This window comes from Canis lupus, chromosome 7, assembly GCF_011100685.1.
Source record: "Canis lupus familiaris isolate Mischka breed German Shepherd chromosome 7, alternate assembly UU_Cfam_GSD_1.0, whole genome shotgun sequence".
NCBI classification, from domain to species: domain Eukaryota; kingdom Metazoa; phylum Chordata; class Mammalia; order Carnivora; family Canidae; genus Canis; species Canis lupus.
Window position 1 is genome coordinate 41,229,840 of NC_049228.1, and position 20,146 is coordinate 41,249,985.

Here is a 20,146-nt window from a genome sequence, read left to right on the forward strand (position 1 = left end):
TGGAAACTACAATTTCCAGCGGCCCTCGGCAGAGCGCGTGCTGGGACTTGCCCCGCGCCGCAGCCTAGCCTTCCCGGCCTTCAACTCCCGACGTGCCTCTCGGTGTTCTTACGCTGCCTGATTTCCTACCCGACCAAATTTCCTGTTTCCAGCTCGCCTAATAGTGACGGACGGACTACAACTCCCAGCTTGCAGAGCGAGGTTGATTTGCACGTCTGCTCCGCATTTGGACTCCCATTTCCCATAAAGCCGAGGGACAGGGGCGGCGGGCTCAGGGCGCATGCGCGGGCGGCGCGGCGGCGCGGCGGGAAGCGGAGGTGAGCGTCCGGGGCCCGCGGTCCTGACCTCGTCGGGCTCGCCCGGGAACTGGGGGCCGGAAAGATCTTGGTTTGCCCGGGCCGTGGCTCGGTCAGCTGCTTGGAGCGGGTGGGTGCTGAGGACTGCTGGGGCCGGGGGCGGGCGGGACGGGCTTCCCGAGGACAGCCCCTCCGGGGTGTGTGGGCGCGGAGGGCCGGATCCTGGGGGTCCCCCCGCCCCCCCCGGGGCTGCACCGCGCGCTGCCGAGCAGCGACCCCGCGGGCGTCCTGGCCGGGACGCTGGTGAACTAGCTCCCGGGGCTCCGTCGTCCACGGGCTGGCCTGGTGCTCGCACCTGCCGCTTCCCCCCTGCGTCGGGGTCGGCCGATCTGCGCTCCGAAGCGGGTACCCGGTGCGCATGGGAACCCCGAGGCCGCCGTTGGTCGGCAGGACGTTGGCAACTTTTTTTCCACGTGAAGAAATAGAAAAATGGGGATCCCTGGGTGGCGCAGCGGTTTGGCGCCTGCCTTTGGCCCAGGGCGCGATCCTGGAGACCCGGGATCGAATCCCACGTCGGGCTCCCTGCATGGAGCCTGCTTCTCCCTCTGCCTGTGTCTCTGCCTCTCTCTCTCTCTCTGTTTGTGACTATCATAAAAAAAAAAAATTAAAAAAAAATTAAAAAATTAAAAAAAAAAGAAAAATGATCCGACGGTTCAGATAAACCACTTGGTTTCTTTTCTTTTTATCCCAGTGTGCATACTTGGAACCTGTAAACAAATGTGAAAGGAACCGCGCCCCCAAACAGTTCCTTTGCTCCGAACAAGTCCTGGGGCTCTTTCCTTTTTTTTTTTTTTTTTTTTGGGGGGGGGGGGCTCTTTCCTAAGCATAAATGTTTAAAGCCTGTGCCAGAATATGTATGGTTTTTTTTTTAATTTGCCTAAATGGCACAATACTATTCGCATTATTCTGTACTTTGTTAAAATATTAGAAGTAGTTTGAAGGACACCAACAACCCCGTAAAGTTTCAAGGATGACAAAACTAGCCCAGGCGTTAAGTTGCCCTGGATCCCAGAGGAAGATGCTGAGCAGGTGGGCACCCAGGTCTCCATGGCTCCGTGTGCTCCTTGTGCCACAGGAGTGCACTTTATTTGCACTTTTAAGTGAGACTCTGTGCTTAGCTGTAAAATAACATTAACGATCCCTGCTCTATCCCCCCCCCCCCATTTTTTCCTTTTTTTCTTTTTTAAGATTTTATTCATTCATGAGAGACACAGAGAGAGGCAGAGACACAGGCAGAGGGAGAAGCAGGCTCCATGCAGGGAGCTCGACGTGGGACTGGATCCCGGGTCTCCAGGATCACACCCCGGGCCGAAGGCAGTGCTAAACTGCTGGGCCACCGGGGCTGCCCCATTTTTTCCCTTTTTAAAAAAAGATTTATGTATTTCTTAGAGTGCCCGGGGGAAGGGTGTGGGCAGGAATCTCTCTCCGCTAAACTTGAAGTCCAAAGCAGGGCTGATCTCACAACCCTAAGATCAGGACCTGAATGGAAATCCAGATTCAGCGGCACCTGGGTGGCTCAGCGGTTGAGCGTCTGCCTTTGGTTCAGGGCAGGTCTCAGTTCAGGGCTGGAACTAGATGGCATGGCATGGTCTCTGGCCTCAGGGAACATTTTGGACCTTGAAGTCAGATATGTGTGGGTTTGAACGTCAGTTCTCATATAGTAGCTTTATGAGCACAGACAAGTCACTGAACTTCTGTTAAGTCTTTCCTTGCATCTTTGCCCACACATGTCTCTATCCGTCTATTCTGGGGGTTTGTTTTTTAATCTTATTATTTTTTTCAGCAGGCTCCACACTCAATGTGTGGGGCTTGAACTCAGGACCCTGAGATTAAGACTCACATGCTCTCCCGACTGAGCTGGCCAGGTGCCCCTCTGTCCGTCTTCTTGAAAGCTGACTAGGAAGGTTTCTGGATCTCCCCTGGCCAGGGGATTCCTCACGGCCTCCAGCCATGCGTCTCTCTGCCCTGCTGGCCTTGGCATCCAAGGTCACTCTGCCCCGAGACTACCGCTATGGGATGAGCCGCCCAGGCTCTCTCGCAGACAGGAGGAAGAATCCTCCAGGGACCAGGCGGCGCCGGGTGGCTGTGGAACCCATCTCTGATGAAGACTGGCATCTGTTCTGTGGGGACACAGTGAGAACCTTGGATTGGGCAGAGTGGTGGGGGTCTCCCGGGGCAGAGGTCCCCTCCCTGACCCACATGTCTTCCCGCAGGTGGAGATCCTAGAAGGCAAAGATGCTGGGAAGCAAGGCAAAGTGGTGCAGGTCATCCGGCAGCGCAACTGGGTGGTCCTGGAGGGCCTGAATACAGTGAGTGGAGAGAGGATGGGGTGCTCAGGAAGCCCGTTCCGTGTCACTCTGCGTGAAGAGCAGCCAGGGAAGGAGGGAGGGAGACTAGCTGCAGGGGTGGTGGACAGCCCACTGTGCTGCTGTTCACTGGGGCCGAGTGCTAGCTGTGGGAGGCAGGCCCTGTCACAGTCCTTGGTTTTCATGTCCCCTCTCTTTCGGACAGCACTACCGCTATGTTGGCAAGACCGCCGAGTCCCGGGGAACCATGATCCCTAGTGAAGCTCCCTTGCTTCACCACCAGGTCAAATTGGTGGATCCCGTGGACAGGTAAACACAGGGGCTCTGGCCAGAGGGCTCCCCTCTGCGAGTCTGCGTAGGTGTTGGTCACGCATACCAACGCATTCCAAAAGGAATGGTGGATGTTCCTGAAGTTGAGAGGGGCCATCTGTCTCATGGATGTGATCCCTACAGGTCACCCGGGTTAGAGATGGAACAGCAACAAGATGGTGACCTTCATGTTTTCAGCCATTGACTTTTTGGGGTGAAATGCAGTAGGAAGACCGGGTTCTCAGGCTGGATTTCTCTTTTACATCCACCAGGAAGCCCACTGAGGTGGAATGGAGGTTCACGGAGGCGGGCGAGCGGGTACGTGTCTCCTCAAGATCGGGAAGAATTATCCCCAAACCTGATTTTCCCAGAGCTGACGGCATCGTCCCTGAAACGTGGACTGGTAAGGCTGGGGGAGGGGCAGGAAGGTGGGCTGGGGGGAGGAGTGGGAGGGAGGGTGAACAAGCCCTCCCACCCATCTCCTTTCCTCTGGCTCGACAGATGGCCCCAAAGACACATCAGTGGAAGATGCTCTCGAAAGAACCTATGTGCCCCGTTTAAAGACACTGGAGGAAGAGGTGATGGAGGCCATGGGGATCCAGGAGACGCGAAGACACAAGAAAGTCTACTGGTATTGAGCCTGGGAGAGCACTCCTCCCTCTGCTTCTAGCCCTGAAGGACAGGCCACTCCTGCTGCAGACACCAGCAAAGAGCCAGGAGTCCTCCCCTGGGTGCAGCCTCCCCATCCTCTGGTAGCCTGGCACCCCTAACCACAGTGCACTGGCTTCTGGGACTGACGCAAGAGGTGTTGGTCCTCACACAATGATAGAGCCTGGATGGAAGTTAGCCAGCTTCCAGGGGGGCCAGGCCTGCAGGTTGTGGGAGAGAGACTGTCCGTGTCTATGTCTATGTCCGTCCGTGGATGTGGGTGGTCCAGCTGTGGCAACTCTACGACTCAGTAGGGGTTGGTGCACGTCTGTGTTTTCTTACACTGACTAGAAATGGCAGGGAAATGAAGATTTCACTTGTTTAATAAATTAAAAATAAATTTTTACATAGCATGATGTTATCACAGAGAAACCAGAGTTCCAGGAACATAGAATGCTGGTTCTTTGGGCAAGTGTGGTGGCTAGGTGGTTTCAGAGAGGGTTTGTCAGCTGTCTTCCATCTCCAGAAGAGAGAAGGCTTCACCCAGGGGCCTCTTGGTAGCCACCAGAACCAGGTTTCTGGGTGAGAGTGCAGGACTGAAGATCGGCAGGAGCTCAGCATAGAAGCCTAGGAGAAAGGCAGGGCCGCTCTCAGACTCCACTCAGATGCTCCTTGCCTAGCTTATGCATAGTCCTTCCCCTTGTCTCCCAGGGGAGGCCTCAGGCTATCTAGGGAGACCTAGTTCTCTACCAGGAATGTGGGGGTTCTGGCTTAACATGCAGCTCACGGATGTGGGCCTGATGAATGGGAATGTGCACTGACCAGCCCTCTTCGCCACCACCCCCCGACCAGGGAGGAACCCAGGCTACCCAGCAGGTGTGGGAGCTGGTAGCCACCCTTACCCTGCTCCTGAACATAGAGCAGCCGGTCCAGCAGAATCAGTGTCTCTACCAGTGGGGCCAGAAGCAAGGCCAGGCTGAAGAAGGCCACCACTCGGTTCTCCTGGGCCTGGTGGGCCTGAAGGGCAGCCAGATTCAGTGGCAGCTGAGGATCCAGCCCCACCCGCCGGAGTCCCTGCCGCACGTATCTGTGGGGTCAGCCACAGACAGCAATCAGTTTGCTTTTAGGAACCTCCGCCTCCCACTCAAAACTGCTTCCCTAACCCAGCTGGAACTTTGCTCCGTGTGCTACCTACTGCGCATTTTCAGATGTTTCCCTGGCTGTGAGCTGTCTATCCGATAGCAAATTAATCACAAAATTTACTTTCAGCTAGATCTGTCCGACTATTCAGCCATTTTTTAGCATTTAAGAAATTTGATAGAGTTGTCTGATAAAAAACTGCCTTCCTAAAGAAATGTTGAGGAGCTGCCCCCCGAGACTTCAAAATCAACCCCCTGGGCACATCTGGATAGTCCTTCAGGATAAACTGACAAGTGAAGATGGGAGGGGCATCAGACCTGCAGTTGGTGATGTCCCCTCGTCACCCCCCCCCTCAGCCTCACTCTTCAATCTTCAGCTCGTGGACCCTGGGGATCCCCTGCACGCCTGGCCGACGCAGCTCGGGCTGGGCACCCCGGATGACGGTCTCCAGTGCTGCCCGGTAGCAGTGGGTTCGGAGGCCAGGGCCTGATTTCTGCAGCCGCTCTGCATACTCCTCCAGGGCGTGGCAGGCTCCTTCCCGCAGCCTGTAAGGCAGCTCGTGGCCGGGCAGCCCAGCCACCCATTGACTCAGTGGGTAGCCACCAGGGTCACTCAACTTCATGTAGCAGCAGCCCACTGAAGCCAGGGCCACCACTTGAGGACAGGAGAAGTGCCTCAGCAAGGTAACGCTCAGATCCCCGCAGGCATGCAGGCCTGTCAGCAGCAAACGGGCCCTGCTCTGAGGTGAGGTGTCCAAGGGAAGCAGAAGCTCTTCACACAGAGCCGTAGGCTCTACCCACCTAACCACATGGTGTGGGGAGTATCGAGGGCTGGCTCGGACCACCTGTGAGGCAGGAAAGAACACAGGCAGGTGGGAAGTCTGTCTGCTGTCCCTGGGCCATGTCAGGTCATAGGAAGGGACATGTCCCCTGCATTCCTTCGCCAGGAGAGAAGCTGGAGAATGGGAGAGCTGAGCCTTGAATCAGGAGACAGGCTGAACTCTGGGCTTATCACAAACCCCAAACCTCTCTGTGTTCTGGCTCCCTCCTCTGTCAGAAGCCTGGTACCTTACCGGCTACCTCGCACGTGGCTGGAAGGACACACCAGTGTGCAAAGTACTTGGTAACTAGAAAGTGCCTTCAAGATGTGAGGAGGCGGGGAAACCTGGGTGGCTCAGCAGTTTAGCGCTGCCTTCAGCCCAGGGCCTGATCCTGGAGACCTGGGATCGAGTCCCACATCAGGCTCCACGCAGGGAGCCTGTGCCTGTGTCCCTCTGCCTGTGTCTCTGCCTCTCTCTCTCTGTGTTTCTCATGAATAAATAAATAAAATCTTAAAAAAAAAAAAAATGTGAGGAGGCTCTGGTGAAAGGGAGCCCATGGGCAAGGGGCAGCAGAGTTAGGTTAGAGACCACCACCTCAACCTCAGAAACTGAAGAGTGAGTCCAGCCTTGGTGCCTGATTCCAGCCAACCAGACCCTCCCCTACAGCCCCGGCTGCAGAAGCTGGCCTACCTGTGGGTGCCTCTTCTCTTCCTTCTCCAGAGCCTGCAGGAGCTCCTGGTCCAGGCGCTGGGCTCTCTGCACCAGCCTCTGGTCCCCCTCAATGCTCTTCACCAGCAGCCCCAGCCCCAGGGACATGAACCGGGAGAGATGGCCCTGCAGTCACAAGAGGGAGGGTGAAGACAGCCCCACTCAGTGTTCCCTCCACTGGCAGCCTCCCTAGCCTCCCTGGACACCTGAGGCTCTGGCCCCCAAAAGGCTCATCTATCCTGACTTCCACAACTCCTCAGCATCTTCCTCCAGCTTTCTATCCCCACAACTCAAACTATCGGGGGTCTGACTCACCTGGCCTGAACCTATATCCACAACCTGGGTGCAGCCCGTGAGGTCACTCAGCTTCTTCACCAGCTACAAGAGGAGGGAACAAAGTTCTCCTGGCCACTGGTTGCTGGCTCCCAGAGCAAACACCCATAATGAGGGTGGAGGAGCTGCAGAGGGTAGAGGAAGATGGACAGAGGGCCACAGAAGAGACAGTAGATATGGAAACCAAGAGGAAGGGTGCTGCCCCCAGGCTCAGGTGGTTCTTACTACTCAGCATCAAGAAGAGCTACGTGTTGAAGCCCTGAGCACGCTATGGAGAGGCAAGACAGGAAGATACAGCCACCAACCAACCCATCAAAGGATGAACAAACATATAAAACAAACACAGAATGAATAAATAAATAAATAAATAAATAAATAAATAAATAAATAAATAAAACAAACAAACAAACAAACAAACAAACAAACAAACACAGCATTGAGGGGGTGGCCCCTCAGTGCCAGTCGTCTCACCTCCCCCAGCCTCCGGATCTCATGCTGCTTCTTGGCCCTGACGTGTTTCCGGAAGGGAGCTGTCAGCCGGGAGCTCTGGCTGGGGTTCTCCAGGAACTCCGAAGGAGTCTGAAACCCAGGTGTCCGGGTAAAGGCCAGGGCACAGGCTGTAGACTTCAGGGCCAGCAGGGAAAGTGGCCACACCGACCTGTACCTGAGATAGGCCAGCCCCAGTGAATAGCTCTATTACATCCTAACTGTGCCAGTTTACAATTCAGGAAGCCCCAGGGGGACCCTGAGTCTGAGTCCCCCAGCACGGGGCCCCTCTTGCCCATACCTGACCACTTCCCCTTCCCCAGGCATCCCCAGCAGCTGCATGGCCAGCTGTGGTGGGTTCAGTCCATCCAGCGCTTCCTGCCATGAGCAAGGGAGTGTGCCCCACAAGTTGTCTGTAAAGAATTCCTGCAGGAGAAGGGGAGAAGCAGTCAATTTCTTTAAAAAAAAAGATTTATTTATTTATTTATTTATTTATTTATTTATTTATTCATTCATTCATGATAGACATAGAGAGAGGCAGAGACACAGGCAGAGGAAGAAGCAGGCTCCATGCAGGGAGCCTGACGTGGGACTCGATCCCACAGCTCCAGGATCACGCCCTGGGCTAAAGGCCGCGCTAAACCGCTGAGCCACTGGGGCTGCCCAATAAATAAAATCTTAAAAAAAAAAAGAAAGTTCAGCTAAATAACAAATACTTAGAAAATATTTTAATATGCTGTGCACTGTCCAAAACATTTTCCATGTGTCAATGCATTTAATCCTCCAACAACCCTATTAGATAAGTACTATCTTCTCTCCCATTTTACAAATAAGGAGACCGACACACAGCAACTAACTCTTTCAACTCAAAAAGCTAGTAAGCAGCAAAGCTGGGATCTGAAACCAACTGGACTCTAGTTCTTGCTCCTAACCACTCTGCTCTACTGCCTTCCTGTGGAAGAAAACCGTCCAGGCACACAAGTAACTGCAAAGACCCAGGTACCCGCCATGTTTGTAGCACAAAAATCAGGCCAGTGTAGGAGCAGCAGAATGAACATGGGAGAAGCTCGTGTCAGACTTCACGAGGCAGCAGGGGGGACACCTGCCTGGCTCAGTGGTTGAGCATCTGCCTTCAGCTTAGGTCATGATCCTGGGGTCCTGGGATCGAGTCCCTCCGTCTATGTCTCTTATAAATACATAAAATCTTAGGAAAAAAAAAAAAGAGGCAGCAGGGGATGGGGATGGGTCATGCAGCGCTTTCTAGGTAACGGTAAGGAATTAAGATTTGATCAAAGCACCTAGAAAGCAAGGCACTATCTTGATCAGATTTACTTTTTTTTAAGTAAACTTTACACCCAACATGAGGCTCAAACTTACTACTCTGCCACTGACCGACCCAGCCAGGCGCCTCTGATCAGATTTACATTTTTATTTATTCATTTACTTTTAATTTAAATTCAGTTTGCCAACATATAATACAGCACCCAGTGCTTATTCCACCACAGTGCCCTCAGTGCCCCTCACCCAGTTACCCCATTCCCCCCCACCTCCCCTTCTGCCACCCTTGGTTTGTTTCTCAGAGTCAGGAGTCTCTCATGGTTTGTCTTCCTCTCTAATTTCTCCCCACACAGTTCCCCCGCTTCCCTTATAGTCTCTTTCACTATTTCTTATGTTCCACATGAGTGAGACTATATGATAACTATTTTTCTCCGACTGACTTATTTCACTCCAGATTTACATTTGAAAGAGCTCAATCAGGCTGCTTTGTGAAGAAATGTCATGGAGAAGAAGTGGACACAGAGGTTAGTTAGGAAATGGTCCAGGAGCAGAGGATGGTGGCTTAGTCCCTGGTGGCATCAATGGAGATGGAAACACAGGAGTGAATCTGGTATCTATTCTGGAGACAGAGCCCCAGGAAGGGCCGGCACGTACATCAATGAAGGAGAGAGCTGGACCAAGGATGCTTCTGGGTCTGGGGGCTGACAGTCAGTGGACGCTGGTGCCACTCATACATCAGTGCATTTACTCTTCAGGTGAGCCCTCCGACGGGGATTACTGCGGCAGCTGAGAAACCCGGGCTAGGCGGAGTTTCTTCAGACGCCTAAGGCTGGCCCAGTAAAGGAGGCAGCTGGTCTGTCGGCCTCCAGAGCTCTCACTGTCCCTACACTGATGAGCCAAGGATTGACTCAAAGCTCGGGTGAAGAAGCACCTCGCACGTTCCCGGCAGGGCTCTGTGGTCCACACTTTGACCGTGGACTTGGGACGGTAAGAAAAACTACCTGTGTACTAGGAATGTTAACAGGTACGGGGCGGGGGGAGACGGGAGACGGTTCTAACCCTCTCTCGCACAGACACTAGGCTGAGACGCATAGAAAGCCGGAAGCCGGGGATCCCTGGGTGGCGCAGCGGTTTGGCGCCTGCCTTTGGCCCAGGGCGCGATTCTGGAGACCCGGGATCGAATCCCACATCGGGCTCCCGGTGCATGGAGCCTGCTTCTCCCTCTGCCTAGGTCTCTGCCTCTCTCTCTCTGTGACTATCATAAAAAAAAAAAAAAAAAGAAAGTCGGAAGCCTGCGCCCCAGATTCTCCGCCCGCCGGGCGCACCCGCCCACACCCCCCGGGCCTCACGATGATGTAGGCGTCCACGATGGAGCGGTAGCGCGCCAGCACGCGGGTGAGGTTCACAGCCAGCTGCCTCCTCTGCTCCAGAGAGAGGCCGCGCGCCGAGACGCCGGGCATCCCGGGGGCAGGCGGCGGCGTCGGGAGCGGGGCGCGCTGAGCGGAGAGAGCGCCGGAGCCAGTCCCCACGCGGGGACCCTTCCCTAGCAGTCGGCAGGCGCGGAAGACGGGACGCGCCCCTGACGTCACAGGTCGCGACGCCGCGCGGAGGGGGCGCCCCCGGGGGGCGGAGCACCGCGCAGCACGTCACAGAGGCGAGACGCGGCGTCCCGGCTCGCCCCTCCCCGCGCATTTCCCTCCTTCCCCGGAAGTGAGGCTGGCCCCGCGTGCGGCGTTTCCCGCGGGGCGCGGCCGTCCCACCTTCGAGTTGTACCTCCACGGGGCCAGAGGGGCCGGGGAGCGCATCCCGCCCCCGCCGCCCCCCACGCCGCCCCCGCCGCCGCCGCCCCTGCCGCTGCTCACGCACTCAGACTCCCTGGCCTCCCTCCCGGAGGCGGGGGCGCTGCGGGCGCGCGCACGCCGGCCCCCGACGCGGTCCAATCCGCGCGCCTGCCGGCCCGGGCCTCGCCGCCGGGCGCCCACTTCCGCATCCGGCGCCGGGCGCTTCCGCTCGTAGCGGCGTCTGCCGGGAGGTAGGTGTGAGCGTCGGGGGCGCTCTCCTGGGCGGGGACCCCCGCGGCCTGGGTTCCCTGGGCGGCTACATGTGGTCAGGGGGCCTGTCTCGGGAGCAGGGCTGGGGCGCGGCGCCGGCGGAGGGTGACCGGCGGCCCCGGGGGCCGGCCCCGATTGCCGGCATGCGCGCTCAGCCGCTCTCCCCGGGCGGGCGATGCAGCCCCCGCTCCGGCTTTCCAGCTCCGCTTCCGAATGGGACTAGCTCTGGAGAGTGCCAGTGACCCTTCCCAGGCCCTACAGCTGGTGCATTATGGGGCCGCGCCACAACCGAGGCCCTCCTGGCTCACACGGTGCCCCTGACATCTCTCCACGTTACAGATTCGTTCCCACTCTGGGCAGTCGCTCGGATGCCTTTCCAACCTGCAGCCCACGCAGACGGGTCTTGTTTCCCAGGCCTGAAGGCTCTGTGATCAGGCTCCCTTTCTTTCCCAGGGTGTGCTACAGACCTCCAGATGTGGGCCCGTGGGATTCAGCAGAGGATGAGTCCTCTGTCGTGCTGTCATCAGTAAGCCACTCTTCCCAACTGCTTTCCCGCCATCCACTGTCCTCATGTCTACCCTGCTTCTCAATCTGGATTTTGGGGAACCTCCCCCTAAAAAAGCCTTAGAGGGGAATGCCAAGCATCGAAAATTCGTCAAGAAGCGGCGGCTCTTGGAACGGAGGGGCTTTCTGAATAAGAAGAACCAGCCCCCGAGCAAGACACCAAAGCAACATTCAGAACCTATGAAGAAAGGGGAGACTCCTAAGGTGGATGGCACTTGGAAGGTTTCTCCCCTTCCAAAAAAGAAGGCCGTTGCCTCCAGCAGTGGACCAGAGCAGTCCCTGGACAAGAAGACTGCAGTGCCGTGGCTGACACCTGCCCCTTCACAGAAGGCTGGCTCTGCTTTGGCTAAAGTAGATTTGCTGGGGGAGTTCCAGAGTGCCCTTCCAAAGATTAGGAGCCACCCAACTCGCCCCCACAAGAAGGGCCCCCAGAAGAATCCTACTCAGAAGAATGCCCCACAGAATTCCATCCAGTCTCATTCAGACAATAAGTGCTCCGGAACAACCCAGAAAACACCGAAGAAGATGGTGGCCATTGACTGTGAAATGGTGGGCACGGGACCCAAGGGGCATGTCAGTTCCCTGGCTCGATGTAGCATTGTCAACTACCATGGAGATGTGCTCTATGACGAATACATCCTTCCGCCCTGCCACATCGTGGACTACCGGACTAGGTGGAGTGGCATCCGGAAGCAGCACATGGTGAATGCTACACCCTTCAAGGTTGCACGGGGCCAGGTGAGAGGCATGGGGTACGACAGGAGCAGCAAGGTGGCTGCGCTGAGGTGCAGATCCCTTTTCAGCAGAGGATATCGCCCTAGAAGGCGCCAAAGAAGTTTGGAGGAGGGAAGTGGGAGTGGACTGCCAGATGAAGGGTGCAGGCATGGTGAAGGCCCAGAAAGTTACACAGCTAACGGCTGTGCTGAAGCGAGTTAGCAGAGACCGACCTGAACTCCCCAAAGGAATCATCACCTGGGAAACTAGGAACCTAGAGGACTAGGAGCACCACAGGGCAGAGTAGCAGGTGTGAATGGCGAGGGAATGGGCTCGATTTGGGAGTGCCTTGTAGAGATGTAGTTTGGGGTTGAGAACAGAGAGGTGGAGAGGGTAGTTTGGGGTTGAGAACAGAGAGGTGGAGAGGGTTCCCAAGCAAGTGTGGGAAGTGTTGGTGGCAGGAGCTAGGTGGTTTGTATTCTTGGGACAGGTAGCCTGAAGCGGAGGGGTTGCGTGTCGGGCTCTCACCTCAGTCATGAGCAAACTTCTTTGTGGTAGCCCCATGCTGGACCCTGGGAGCATCACAGGACAGGAAAAGGAAGGCGAACCTGGGAGGCAAAGGGAGGAGGTGGAGGGGAAACCAGCTGGTCTTCGGAGGCCTCCAGAGGGCGCCCATGGTCCGTATTTTTGTCTTTTCAACTTCACATTCTTAGTCTTTTTGGGACATGCTTTGTTCCACTAATTCTTTTCACTCCCTGTTAGTTGGAGGCGCTTCATCAGAGGCAAAGGTGCTGAGTTTTAGATAAAAGTACTTGAGAGGTGTGCCACAGGCCACCAGTGAGCAGGGCTGGGAGAGGCAGAAGGTGGGATGGGTCTGAGATCTCGAATCTGCGCAGCTTGAATGAGGGCTGGATGTGAATTAATGTACAGTAGAGGTGTTGGTGGACAGTAAACTGAAGGTGCGGTTAGGAGCAAGCAGGAACCTCATCAGTTGGGCTCCCATTGAGTTTTCGTCATAAATGGATTCCACAGTGCCCATGCCAGGGTGTGAGATGGGTACGTTCAGATGGTCTGGCCCCTTCCAGGGGGTTCCTGCTGGCTCTGCATGGATTGTAGGACTGTGGCTTTTGTTCACAACCTGTTTGGAGCCCTCTTGGGGAATGGCCTTGAGAGCTTGTGCCTTATTCTTGGTTGTCTTTTTGGTTGCATGCCCTCATGCTTTGAGATCCTGAAATGGTGAGGTGACCTGGTCCTGAGACTAGTGTGAATGAGGTTCCTGAGCAGCTGCTGAGTGAGTGGGAGGAGCTGTAGAGCTGATTTTCTGGGTTGCTTGACCGATTCCCTCTGCAGCCTGAGTCTACAGGTGATTCTTAAGCTTTTATAACTTATAGGTCCTTCCAGAGTCTGATGAAAATCAGAGACACTCCTCCCCAAGCACCATATATGTAAATATTGGCATATGATTTGGGGTTTCTTTTATCTCCCTGGAGCCCATCTTTGACTCCATTGGTTCAACACTTATGTCTAAGGCCAGAATATGGTAATGGTTAGAGAACTTCTCATAGCAAGCCAGAACTGAACTGGTTAGCAAACATCTGACACATGAGTGTGATTTGGGACTGGAGCAAATTAATGAGAAGATAAGGAGCCATTGGTGATAGGAGTCCAAACCAGGTTCCACCACAGGTTACCTGATGAGCAGGTAACAGCTGCTCATCACCTGGAAGTGAATCTCAGATGGAAGAAACGTTGTGGGAGAGGTCGAGGTAGGTGAGCACATGGTGCAAAGAGCTTGACAGGATCTATGACCACATTGGGCTTTCAGGATAGAGGGGCTCTTCTACCTTTGCTGCCTCCTCACCACCGCCTTTTCCGCTCCTATTTCAGATCTTGAAGATACTCACAGGGAAGATAGTGGTGGGCCATGCCATCCACAACGACTTCAAAGCCCTTCAGTACTTCCACCCCAAGTCCCTCACCCGTGACACCTCCCACATTCCCCCCCTCAACCGGAAGGCTGACTGCCCAGAGAATGCCACTATGTCTCTGAAGAGTCTCACCAAGAAGCTTCTAAACCGGGACATCCAGGTAGTGTCTCCCCAGATGCTGTCAGGCCCCCGGCTTGGATGCTGGGGGGCCCTTCTTGCTGCAGGCCCTGGCCCCGAAATTGCTCTGGTTGTAGATGCAGGTGGGCTGCTCTGATGGGAAGAGCTTTAGCAAAAGGGCCCAGTGTGTAGGGTAACAGTTCCTGCTTTCTACCTCACAGAATGTCCCAGAGGGTACTTGGAAGAGGGGGAAGTCTTCAAGTGCTGGCAAAACCCTAACTGAGGGATCCCTGGGTGGCGTAGCGGTTTAGCGTCTGCCTTTGGCCCAGGGCGCGATCCTGGAGACCCAGGATCGAATCCCACGTCAGGCTCCCGGTGCCGGGAGCCTGCTTCTCCCTCTGCCTATGTCTCTGCCTCTCTCTCTCTCTGTGTGTGACTATCATAAATAAATAAAACATTAAAAAAAAAAAAAAAAACCCTAACTGAGAAAAGAAAGCTTCTTTTAACAAAAAAAAAAAAAAAAAAAAGAATGTATGTATGTATTTATTTATTTATGAGAGACAGAGAGAGAGAGGCAGAGACACGGGAAGAGGGAGAAGCAGGCTCCATGCAGGGAGCCTGATGTCCACTCAATCCCTGGACTCCAGGATCACACCCTGAGCCAAAGGCAGATGCTCAACCGCTGAGCCATCCAGGCATCCCACACATAGTGCTTCTGAAAGTCTGCAAAGTGGATGACAGGATCTCTTGTGTGGGCGACAGGTTTGCACTCAGAGAAAGGTGTCCTGCCTGGCAGGAGGGTGGGCACACGTGTGTAGAGAGTGGTTGAGGTTGTGGGGAAGGTGCGAGACTCACAAGGCCTGTCTGTGATCTGGTTGTTGTGTTTGCAGGGTGCAGAACAGCGTGGTGTGTATGGTCCACAGAAAGGTCTGAGGCAGACAGTGTCATAGGAGTTGAACCCTCAGAGGTCTCCAGAGTGGCCCACTAACTCTGCAGCAGCAACAGCATTTGGGGGGGCTGGGGAGAGCCAGTTGGGAAGGAAAGAAATAGTCTCTTGTGGCTTCATGCTACTCTCTTTCTGCTGTATTCAGGTTGGGAAAAGTGGACATTCCTCCGTGGAAGATGCTCAGGCCACCATGGAGCTGTACAAGTTGGTTGAAGTCGAGTGGGAACAGCACCTGGCCCAGAATCCCCCAAAGGACTAATGGCAGTGGGGGCGCTGTAATGTGGGCATACAGAGGCGGCACCACACCCAGGAGAAACCGGGCCATGGACCAGTGGACAGCTCTACCAGCTCCACCTCTTCGCAAGCTCAAGCTGTGAGGGAGAGAGAGGCTCCACCCCAGGCTTAATATTCATTGAAATTTCCCCTCAGGTGTTGTGTTGTGTGTCTGGCTAAGTGTTCCGCGGAAGGAGGAAGCCTCCATGTCAGAAGCAGCCGTATACTGTTTACCTCTTCAATGGTGCTAACCATGGGTCCCAGGGTGCTGGCTCCAGCAGGCCTTCTGACCTTCAAGGGGCAGGGCATACTGGGAAGTGTAGTTTCCCAAACTGCCTTATCGCCAGGGTGTCCCATTTTATGCCTTTTGTTCTCAAGTAATTAGCAGCACCTTGTTTCACTCTGAGAAGGACCCTGGTTGGATGATCGTGCTGCGAATCACAGACTCAGCTTTTGTCTCAGTCTCTACCTAGTTTGTGGGGGCATACTGCTTGTCCTTGCCACTCTGACCTCCCGAGGAGCCATTCCTGGTGAGAGGTTCAGTTCTCCTCTGGGTTACACAGTAGAGGTAAGAGAGCGTGACTTGGAAATCAACTTTTCTGATTTAGGAAAGTGGTGTCTTTCCTAAAGTCATAGAGGATTAATTTAATTTAGATCTCACTTGGTAGGTTTAAAAGAACTTAAAGTGTTTTCATGGGTTTTAGTATTTTACTTTATTAAGCCAAATCTCTAAAGACTCAAATTATTGAGTATTATCAAACATTGATAAATTTTTATAATGGAAAAACAATTGTGTGCTGTTTGTTGTTGTTTAACGGTACGCTAAAAAGTGTTTACGAGGAGGAGCGCCTGGCTGGCTCAAGTAGAGCACACAGTTCTTGATCTCTGGAGTTGTGAGTTCAAGCCCCACATTGGGCATAGAGCTTACTTGGGGAAAAACAAAATCTTGGGCAGCGCTGGTGGTGCAGCGGTTTAGCGCTGCCTGCGTCCCGGGGTGTGATCCTGGAGGTCTGGGATCGGGTCCCGCGTCGGGCTTCCTCCATGGCGCCTGCTTGTTCCTCTGCCTGTGTCTCTGCCCCTCTCTCTCTCTGAATAAATAAATAAATCTTAAAAAAAAAAAAAATCTTGTCATAAGGCCTAATGGGGCTATGATGCTGTGAGGGGTTCCCGGATCTCTGTGGATAGCACTAACTGGGCTCTCTTGCTGGAAGTCCTCAAGAAGCACTGACCAAGCCTTTGCATGTAGCCCAAGTACTCTGCTGCCTTGTCCTCATCCCTACCACAAGCTGAGCAAACCAAAAATGATGGCCCAAACCACACAAACATATTCACACAGTGGGTGTGTGACCAGCAGAATGATTCAGAGTGGGCATGTGGGAGGGATGGGTCGAGGGAAGGAAGGGTGCTCGGTGACACCAGCCTGGTTCAACCTGCCAGCTCTTCCTTGGTGGCACACGCCCTTGTCTTGGGAAGGTGAGTCACAGGTCTGACCTTGTGTCTGGGATCACCATGTGCACTGTGGCTTGGGAAAATGCAGCTTCCACATATGCACCAGGACTATGCCGTCTTGAGGGGCTGGTTTGGCTCCAGGGGCAGAGTTACAGTCATGGCAGGTGGGAGAAGGGAGTTTCCTACAGCCAAACCGACCTCGGTCTTGCTGTCCTGTCCTGCGCTGCAGGATCTGCTTGCACAGGCAGCTGCTGAGCTGTGAGCAAGTTGGTTCCTGCTGAGCATGACATAAGGAATGTCCATGACACTTCAGAGGTGCCAAGTGCCCTCACACACCTCTAGGTGGGAATAATGGAAGAAGGCCACACCCAAAACTGGGAATACTTGCGAAAGAAAGCAAGTCTGAGTTACATCATAATTAGTAAACTGGGAGATACCCAGGAAAATCTTCGAGGTCAGCTTTGAGGGTACGTGTCAGCTGCAAGAGATGGCTTTGTGTGCATCTTGGTAGATAGCAGGCGGCTCTGGTGCCCCACTCGCTGCCTATGTCCTGAAGGGCACCTGGTCTCGATGCGGGGCCTGAAGGAGAGGTCTTCTACTCTGGGAAGAACCTGGCCAGAGGACCTTGCAACCATTTCCTTACTGTTTATTCTCATCACTCTTCCTGGTCAGAGCCCAGCTCACCCCACAAGGCTGCCTGGGGCCCCCTCTACTCCAGTTCCCTTCCTTCTCTGCCCCTCTGCCCCTCTGTCCTGGCTTCCTCCAAGGGTGGCCGCCTGAATCCCAAACAAGTCTTTTGCCTGAATGCGGGCCCTTCGGATGGAGCAGGCGCACAATGAAACGCATGCTTCTCTTCACAGTAGAAGGATGTGTTGTGATTCAGAGACCCCTCTGCAGGTGAACTCAGGAAGGAGCAAGGCGCATGAAAAATGTATACTGCCAGATGTCATCTAGACAGTGTGAAATGTCATTTAACCAAGTGATTCTCAACGGGAAGGGGAGTGGCTGTAGGAGTTCCAAGGGATGGCGCTGCTCGCCCTCTACTGGTGGCCATAGCATGGCTGCAAGGAGGAGTCATTTGATTCCTAGGTTAACAAATGATTGTAGCAGACAAAGGAAAGCTCAACAGTGCTGTAATGAGGAACTTGTCCCGAGGCACAGGAGCGAGAGTCCAAGTACAGAGACAAATACCTAGGTACGAAGTATGCCAGGTGCGTCCACGAGCATCCACCATCTGCAGTGGGAGCGTTGCTCACAAAGCGCTTCTGTTTGCCCTGTGGTGCCATGAGAGCAGGTCACCTTGTCCTGATAACCATGCTTCAAGTTTAATTCTGCCATATACTAAATCTCTAGCACTTTCCTTCTTGTGGCAGCAAGGATTCCAGCATTAAAACATTGGGATTGGGGGATCCCTGGGTGGCGCAGAGGTTTAGCGCCTGCCTTTGGCCCAGGGCGCGATCCTGGAGACCCGGGATCGAATCCCACGTCAGGCTCCCGGTGCATGGAGCCTGCTTCTCCCTCTGCCTGTGTTTCTGCCTCTCTCTCTCTCTCTCTGTGACTATCATAAATAAAATAAAAAAAAAATTAAAAAAAAAAAAAAAAACATTGGGATTGGGACACCTGGGTGGCTCAGGGCCTGATCCCAGATTCCCGGGATTGAGTCCTGCATTGGGCTTCTTGCATGGAGCCTGCTTCTCCTCACTCTGCCTGTGTCTCTGCCTCTTTGTCTCTCATGGATAAATAAATCTTAAAAAAAAATAATAAAACATTGGGATTTCTTTCCACTCTTGATGTTAATGGTGGCTGTCAATAATGACCATCACAACCGTTTACTGATTGCTTCTGTGTCAGACACTGTGCAGGGTCCCCTGGTGTGTGTGGTGTCATTCTCACTGAGGTAGGTGGTGGTGGTCTCACATAACAGTTGGAACAGGTGAGGTTGACAAGAACTCTCACCCGGGCCCAACAGCTGCCAGTGGGCCATGCGAACCTGCCAATCTGCCAGGCTGTGGCCTCCACTCTGTACTGCTGCTATACTCTGCTGCTGACAGAGCCACGCCATGTCTGATGACCCTTGGAATCATCAGACACTGATTAAGCACCTGCTGTGTGCCTGGCGCTGTGCGATGCTGGAGGTGGCTTGCCCTTCGTCCACTAGTTGTTACAGTCTGGAAAAGGGAAGCCAGCTCACTAATTTCAGTTTGCTGTGGCAAGGGCCGGCCAGGACCACTGTGCAATTTCAAGCAGGGGAGTGACATGATCACCTTTGTGTTTTAGGACCATAATGTTGGCAGCCAGATGGAAGCTGGATTGGAGAAGAGCCAGGAGACGAGTTCTGTCTGAGTAACCCGGGTAAGTAATGATGGAGGGAGGCCTGGATCACGGAGGTGAGAGGATGCACATGAACACCCCGAGGAGGTAGGAGCTACTGAAGACCTAGAGGTCAGAGCAGGATGATTAAAGACAGTCTTGATACTTCTGACCTGCGGAGGATAAGCAGCAGTGATGTCGTTCACCAGGACAGAGAGCGATGGGCAGAAGAGTGGTTTCCCAGGAAGCTGACTCTGGGGTGCCTTGGAGCTGCCTGAAGATACTGAGTGAGAGACCTGGGACTGACGGCTCAGAGACCGCCAGGCAGCAGCGGGGAACCTTGGACGGGGAGGAGGCCTTTCCATATGAAGGTGCATGCAGGAGAGCGCAAGGCCAAGATGAGAGGCTTGGGATCCACCCTGGAGGGCAGCCTGAGGGAGGCTACTAGGTGGGCCAGAGGGCAACCCGAGAGGCTCTCCAGGGGGGAGGGACAGTATCAGACACCACGGAGAGGGCCAGCAGCATGAGAGCCAAGGAAAGGCTCTGTTTTTGTATGAATTTGGTGCCTTTCATCTGAGCAGTGTCTGCGGTGGGGGCAGAGGGCAGCAGAAGCTCACCCGAGGTGGGTTGCAGAATATATTGGAGGTGAGGAGGGAGAGAGGTGGTGTGCACCGGTCTCCAGGGGCTCCGAAGAGGGGCCCATGAGGACCACATGGGAATGAGGGGTCTGAGGAGGCTGCTGGCAAAGCCCTCAACCACGTGGCAGAGGAGGTGGCCGCTATAGTGGGTCCCAAGAGATTGGGGGAATGAGCTTGACCTTGGCCAGCAATGGGGACCCTTGTCTTCTAGGTCCAAGGAGAAGGAGGAAGGGATGGGGCAGACGGGTATGTTTCTGGGCAGCACCCGGATTGTTCATTAAATCTAAGTAGAGGGACGCCTGGGTGGCTCAGTGGTTGAGAGTCTGCCTTTGGCTCAGGTCTTGATCCCAGGTCCTGGGTCCTTGCATGGAGCCTGCTTCTCCCTCTGCCTGGGTCTCTGCCTCTCCCTGTCTCTCATGAATAAGTAAATAGAATCTTTATTTTTTTTTAAGATTATTTACTTATTTATTCATAGAGACAGAGACACAGGCAGAGGGAGAAGCAGGCTCCATGCAGAGAGCCTGACGTGGGACTTGATCCAGGGTCTCCAGGATCACGCCCTAGGCTGCAGGCGGAGCTAAACCGCTGCGCCACCGGAGCTGCCCTAAATAGAATCTTTAAAAAAAAAAATCTGAGCAGAGTAAGAGCCAGAAGTCAGGGGGACAGAAGTTAGGAGCAGCCACGGAGAAGGGAGAATGAGCTGATGGAGTACGCCAGGGGTCCTGAGTGAGATCGGACTTGAGTTTGCGGTGGTGCTGCAAGCTGGCTGTCG

The 20,146-nt window shown here is 54.4% G+C and overlaps 3 protein-coding genes across 12 annotated transcripts; 2 read left to right on the top strand and 1 right to left on the bottom strand.

Annotated features, from left to right (window-relative positions):
- The first annotated feature begins 170 nt into the window (after nt 1-170).
- On the top strand, nt 171-4,040 carry MRPL24 (mitochondrial ribosomal protein L24). Of its 3 annotated transcripts, none has more exons than XM_038542995.1 (6): nt 171-317; nt 2,143-2,489; nt 2,570-2,665; nt 2,868-2,971; nt 3,244-3,374; nt 3,473-4,040. In XM_038542995.1, the coding sequence occupies exons 2-6, from the start codon at nt 2,307-2,309 to the stop codon at nt 3,607-3,609; spliced, it is 651 nt and encodes a 216-aa protein (XP_038398923.1). In that variant the 5' UTR covers nt 171-317; nt 2,143-2,306; the 3' UTR covers nt 3,610-4,040. The 3 variants fall into 3 exon arrangements, with proteins under 3 accessions (XP_038398923.1, XP_038398925.1, XP_038398924.1); XM_038542997.1 differs by having other exon boundaries at nt 186-317; nt 2,140-2,489; XM_038542996.1 differs by having other exon boundaries at nt 278-426.
- RRNAD1 (ribosomal RNA adenine dimethylase domain containing 1) lies at nt 3,985-10,408 on the bottom strand. 8 transcript variants are annotated; one of them, XM_038542988.1, is made up of 8 exons: nt 10,251-10,408; nt 7,408-7,532; nt 7,092-7,199; nt 6,603-6,665; nt 6,270-6,413; nt 5,122-5,603; nt 4,522-4,706; nt 3,985-4,246 (listed from the first exon to the last, which is right to left on the bottom strand). In XM_038542988.1, the coding sequence occupies exons 1-8, from the start codon at nt 10,372-10,374 to the stop codon at nt 4,125-4,127; spliced, it is 1,353 nt and encodes a 450-aa protein (XP_038398916.1). In that variant the 5' UTR covers nt 10,375-10,408; the 3' UTR covers nt 3,985-4,124. The 8 variants fall into 8 exon arrangements, with proteins under 8 accessions (XP_038398916.1, XP_038398917.1, XP_038398912.1 ...); XM_038542989.1 differs by having other exon boundaries at nt 7,092-7,284; nt 10,251-10,324; XM_038542984.1 differs by lacking the exon at nt 10,251-10,408 and adding an exon at nt 9,734-10,091.
- Nucleotides 10,263-15,767, top strand: ISG20L2 (interferon stimulated exonuclease gene 20 like 2). Its single transcript, XM_038542992.1, has 4 exons — nt 10,263-10,416; nt 10,889-11,737; nt 13,601-13,801; nt 14,850-15,767. Exons 2-4 carry the CDS (start codon nt 11,006-11,008, stop codon nt 14,961-14,963), a joined length of 1,047 nt encoding a protein of 348 aa, XP_038398920.1. The 5' UTR covers nt 10,263-10,416; nt 10,889-11,005; the 3' UTR covers nt 14,964-15,767.
- The last annotated feature ends 4,379 nt before the right edge of the window (nt 15,768-20,146 follow it).